The sequence below is a fragment of the Frankliniella occidentalis genome, unplaced genomic scaffold, assembly GCF_000697945.3.
Source record: "Frankliniella occidentalis isolate FOCC.00 unplaced genomic scaffold, Focc_3.1 Scaffold259, whole genome shotgun sequence".
Classification (NCBI taxonomy): domain Eukaryota; kingdom Metazoa; phylum Arthropoda; class Insecta; order Thysanoptera; family Thripidae; genus Frankliniella; species Frankliniella occidentalis.
The window spans coordinates 41,131-46,885 of record NW_026267385.1 but is presented as its reverse complement, the minus strand read 5'-3'; the positions used below and the strand labels follow the sequence as shown (position 1 = coordinate 46,885).

At 56.2% G+C, this 5,755-nt stretch overlaps 1 protein-coding gene across 1 annotated transcript; it reads right to left on the bottom strand.

The window, feature by feature from the left end:
- Nucleotides 1-1,336: 1,336 nt before the first annotated feature.
- Nucleotides 1,337-5,101, bottom strand: LOC113215808 (uncharacterized). Its single transcript, XM_026435468.2, has one exon. The coding sequence runs from the start codon at nucleotides 5,099-5,101 to the stop codon at nucleotides 1,337-1,339; it is 3,765 nt and encodes a 1,254-aa protein (XP_026291253.2).
- Nucleotides 5,102-5,755: the final 654 nt, after the last annotated feature.

Sequence of the window (5,755 nt, the reverse complement as noted above, 5' to 3'; positions counted from 1 at the left end):
TATAGCTCAGTGGTAGAGCATTCGACTGCAGATCGAGAGGTCCCCGGTTCAAACCCGGGTGCCCCCTGGCCGCACCTCTTTCTTTTGCCGCCCCACATCACCTAAGCGATCGCCCGCACGCCCCACCGGATGCGACCGCGACGTCTCCCGACGGTCCGCGGCCTGGCTCGATAGTGGTGCCGCTCGAGGCACTCGACCTGCAGCGGCATCGGTGGTTCAGTATTAAAAGCATTTTATTGCATAATTTTCAGTACAGAGGTTTTGATAAATAGTTGAAAATACACTTTATAAGTACATTTAGATACCTAGATTTGAGGAAAAGAAATGTTAATTGCAATAAAATGGTAGAGATTTACAAAATTAGGGGCACCCCTTCTTGTGAAGAGCGTGCAGTTAAATTAGCAAGTTAAAGTATTTTTTGGGCTGATTAGCATGAAGCCTCCACAATGTTGGCTTTATACCTAATGTTTGCACATCGCGTGCAGGTAAAATAGTTAAAAACATTTGCAGGTAAAGAGAAGTAGATATAAATAGAGCATGGTAAAGCATGGCGCAATAGCGTAAAATAGGCACATTATGTGCAGGTTAAAAATTAAAGTAAATGCATATTGAGCATAATTAATAGAAATGAGGCCTGGTGGACCAGGGCACAATAGGGCAGAAAGTTTGCGCATGAAGTGCAGCTTAATAATTAAATGAATGCATATGAAGCATAATTGATATGAATGAACCTGGCGAACCAGGGTACAATAAGGCAAAATGTTAGCACATGAAGTGCAAATAAACAAGTATTGTAGCAGGTTAATTAATATTAACAGTGCAGTTAGTTAAGTGAATAGAAGTAGTAGAAATATAAATATGATTTGAATAACAAATAAAGCGAGCAGGTTAATTTATATTAACATTGCAAATAATGATAACAAAATAATAGAGATTGAGCATAAGTGCTTTATATTAACAAGAAAAAATTGAAATGTTATATAAAAAGATGGAATTTAGATTAAATTGGCTAATGCCAACTTAGGTTGGGTGGGGGGACGCCTGGAGTGTATACGATGCACAAGGCGATCGAGACACTTAGCCTCAGACGGAGCCCCCCACACGCCCATTTAGTGCCCAGCTGGTCAGCAGTAACAGTGGCCCCCCTCCGCGCCGCAACGCCGGGGACTTGTTACCGCCGTGTGGTGCCTGCTGCTCTTTTCTGCGTTAAGCTCTTGATTGCAGTCTTCTATGAGTCAGCGAAGGCACCACAGGGTGAACTGCCAGCTAGGCACCACGCATCTAAAGGACTGCAGGGCTTGTCCGCCAGAATGAAGGGTGACGATGCCACCGGTGGCTAGCAGGCTGGTAGGGTGACATTTTGGGTAAATTGACGTTGCTGAGTTACGTGCTCAACGTAAATGTCCCTAGACCACCGGATGGCGTCTGACACGCACTTCCTCTTGAGTTTGTTCTGGCGGAACTTTGGGACCCCCAGCTTGGTGAGAATGGGGTTGTTAGCTGGGTCCCATGATCCCAGGCTGCCGACCACGATGGCGGCAGCCGACGCCTCGAAGCCCCGGCCCCGGAGGTGCTGGACGAGATGTTCATATTTGTCCTCCTTGTATCGCCGGGCCACTTCTAGGGCGTGGTAGCGCTTTTCAAACGGACAGCAGATATCAACGATGAGTGCCGTCTTAGTGGTGTTGTTCATGACGACAATGTCCGGTTTGTCAGCGCTACCCGACCCGGCGATGCACCTCTCTACTCGGGTGTTGCGGCGCACGTCCTCGCTCATGACCTCCAGGACGTCCTTGAGGATGGCCCGGTGCCGGTTGTTGATGGCGAGCGAGTGTCTGGCGAAGCAGTGGTTGAGGACGTGCGCTGTGGTTTCGTCGGGGTGGCCGCAGGCACGACAGGATCTGTCACGCCCCGCGATGCCGCGGACGCACCCGTTGAGTGGCAACACCCCTAGGCGGGCCCGGTGGATGAAGCGCCAATCGCAGAACCGCATCTGCTGACCCGAGCCGTAGAAGTGGTTGGAGGCGGGGTCGCGACAGGTTGCGGCATAGACCTTCCCCTGGTCGGGCTTGCTGACGAGGGAGACAAGGTGATGGTGTTGAAGGCCTTGCCGCAGCTTGTGGTGGAGAAGTTTGCGGGATTCTGAGTCTACGATGGCGCTCTCCACCGGCTTGCCGGGGAAGGGCACGTGGACTTCGAGGCGCTCCAGCGACGCACTCCATCCCCATTTGAAGCCATGTATTTTGTTGCTTAGCCTCCGCGAAGCGTTTCTTGCCGCCGTCCAGATGTTTGATGCGTTGTGCACGCCTCTTGGTGTTGGGCCCCCTGAGAGGACCTCCGCCAGCTCGGGGTTGGATGGATGGTGTCCGAGCAGGCGCCTGACGGTTTTCTTTGCGCTGGTCTCGGCGATTTTCCTCACGAGGGGGTCCGGGCAGGTGAGTACCTTGAAGGCGTGCACGATGGCCCCGATGTCTGCGAGGTCACCAAGGGGGAGTAGGTTGGCACCCCCCTTGTGCGGCGGCAAGTACACGGGCTCGGCGCTGGCGCGTTGGGGAAGGTGAAGGGCTGCCTTAGCAACGCGCTTCACCTCCCGGTCGAGCTCCGCGAAGGCCTGCTTCTGGACCTTGGCCGTCATGAGGCTGAATTGTGCTTGAGGGACCACGAAGGTGCGGAGCGCGTCCAGCTTCTGCCAGTCAGACAGTTGGCTGCGCTCGATGCTCCCGATGTCATGAAGCATGGCCTCGATGGTCGCCTCCGGGGTCTGGTCTACTCGCAGCCCCGTGGGGACGCCAAGGTGTTGGTAGGCATCCCCGTCGGCCAAGGTCGGGATGGGTGCGCCCTGGATGAAGGTCAGCGTCTCCAGCTGGGCCTTCTTCTTTACAATGTGGAGGGTGGCGCACTTGGCCGCATTGAACTGGAGGCCGGTCCAAGTGGCCACCTCCCCAATGATGTCCAGAAGGGTCTGCATGTCGGCGGCACTCTTGGCTGTGACGACCAGGTCGTCCGCATAACCAAGGCACACGATGGGCTCGTCGTGGAGTAGGAACCCGTGCAGTCTGGCGAGGACGAGGAGGCTTCTGATGAGCACCTCCAGTGCCAGGTTGAAGGTGATGGGGCTCAGGGGGTCACCTTGCTTAACTCCTGAAGCCATTGGCACGAAGCGGGTCTCGCCAGACGCTGTTGAGAAGTTTGTCGTGCAGCCTTGGTATGCATCTTGCACGACGTCTACTAGGTGTTCGTGGACGCCGTGCCGACGGAGCATCTCGAGTATAACTGTGTGGGGAACGGACCCAAAGGCGTTCCGTAGGTCCAGCCACGTGATGGTAAGTTCGCGGCCGGACTCCCTCACTTCATCAATAGCTTGCTGAACGATGAAGTTGTGCTCGAGACACCCCTCCGCCGGCATGAAACCCTTCTGGACTTTGGATACAGCTCCCGTGGAAGCTGCCCAGCGGCCCAGGCGGTCTGCAAGGATCCCGGAGTAGATCTTGTAGAGAGAGGAGGACAGGGCAATCGGGCGCCAGTTGCCGAGATCGCCCTTGTCCCCCTTCTTGTGTAGTAGTATGGTGCGAGACTCTTTCCATGCTGCTGGGATGCGCTTGTAACGCAGGCAGGCATTGTAGACCTCAGCAAGCATGTGAGCACCGGGATCCTTGCGCTTGATTGTTGAGTATGTTATCCCATCAGCGCCAGGGGATGTTTCGCTGCAACGTGCTAGGCGTGCAGTGATGGTTTCTCTGTCGATGTTGGCAACTAGCACTGGATCCTGGCGCTGAGTGGGGGGTAGAACAGCAGAGGCAGGAGGAGGCGGCAGCACGGTGATGGTCTCTTTAAATACCTCCTCAAAGTGGTTTGCGACCTCGTCGCCAGGGACCTCGCAAAGTGGGGAGTCCAACTGGCGAATGTCCCGCATAGCCTTCTTTCTATTCTTTTTGTACAGCTGCTGAATGCGCTTTGCCTCCTGTTTGGGGTCACGGCCCCCCCTGCCCCGCTGACGGCCGCCTGGGCGCTGGGGCTTAGGTGGTGGTTGCAGCACCTTGGTGAGCTCCCCGATGACGTCCTCAAGCTCGGCGAAGTTTTGACACGCCTTGAGCTTCCCAACCCACTGGGCCTGGAATCGGTTTGGTGGCCTCTCCGACGGTGACTCCGGAATGAAGCCAAAGCCGGAAGGTGGTGGACTTACGTGGGTTGGCTCGGGCTGCTGGCTGCAGCCCGGCGAGGAGCGTCCCGGGGAGCTGGTGGTGTGAGGAGCTACGCCTGCAGGTGGCGTAAACTGCACCGTCCTGCTGACTGGTGCTGCCTGGATGGGTGGAGGTGAAGGCAGCAGCACGCTCCTGATGATGGGTGAGCGGCGCAGAGCAGGCGGCGTACGTGCACCAAGGTGTGCGCGGCGCAGCCGGGACGCCACAGATGTTGCGGACTGAAGGCCTGGTGGTGCTCTATGAGGCGTTGCTGCAGGTGGTGCACCCGCCTGGACCCTGCGCATCATAGCAGCGAATCCAGCGCTTAGTTGTTGGCGCACCTCTGGAGTGAGCTGGATAGGTGTCACACCTGCAGCTGCGGGAGGAACCTGCAGGGCAGCCGGTGGTGATTTGTTCTGCTCCGGTGGAGGTGGGGGTGCGCCTGGAGAGCGACGGAACGGCCTTACGTAGGCTACCGGGCTCGTCCTTGGGCCCGACGCCTGCGAGGAGGCGCGCGGCAACCCGCCAGGCACTGGTGACGGAGTGGCTGCCTGACTTCCAGGGGCTGGCTGGTCCGGCAATGGGCTCTCCGGGCTGGGTGGTGGAGATTGCCCGGCGATGTCTGCCAGGCGCCAGGAGCAGCGCGTTCGGGGCAGCCCGGTGTCCTCCCAGGCGAGGCCATGTGCCTGCAGAAGGTGGTTTTTGGAATGGTTGACGCACGTCTCTGTCTCCTTGTCGGTCCGTCTGCATACCCGGCACACGTACGTCACACATGTTACTTGATGGTGGTCGCGGGCGTGCTTCCGCAGATTTTTCAGGTTTTTGTAGCGGTGAGGCGACTTCCCGGGCTTTGCTAGTGGGCAGGGTGGGGGGCACAAAAAACGGTTGCCAAGGGGCACCTCCACGAAGAGTGTCCTCATGTTGCCACAACCTGTTTACTTCCCCGCTGCTGTAGGCGCAGGGGGCTGGAGTCGAACCGCTGACCACAGCACGAGAAGCCAGCTCGAAACCTGTTGCGCCACGGGCTTCAGTTGAAGCCGAGTGTGTGAAGTTGGCAGGATTCTCCTCATCGACGACTGGTTGGGAGCCAGAAAGAGGCCACCCGGTCGAGCAGTGAAAAGCACGACGAAAAGCTGACGCTCCCGCCGGGGATCGAACTCGGGTCGCCAGGGTATGAGAGCGCGCCTAAACACGCTTGGCCACCCGGACTGATGAGAAGATCCGCTGAGTGTGGTGTAGTGCTTCGGCCGCCACGTGGTGCGGCTGCAGGGGGAGAGGAAAGTAGTCCCCGCAAAGTAGTGCACGGCAGCCAGACACATGGGATTTAGGGGTTATGTTGCCCAGTGTCAGAGCGACAAACACAAAGTTCACAAAGAATTGCACACAAAATCACACAATCACAGATGAATATTGTCAACAATGTTCAGCGATTGAAGAAAAGTCAGTGGCTGATGAAGAGCATACAATTAATAACACATCAACGTAAATATTTACGTGTTGAGCTTGCGGTTATGTTCTTGATGCACTGGCGCCACATAAAAGTCGACATATTCTTGAAAATAGCTTGATAGAAA

Excerpts from the sequence above, each read along its gene's own strand:
- LOC113215808 (XM_026435468.2), bottom strand. The coding sequence starts at position 5,101 with ATGAGGACACTCTTCGTGGAGGTGCCCCTTGGCAACCGTTTTTTGTGC.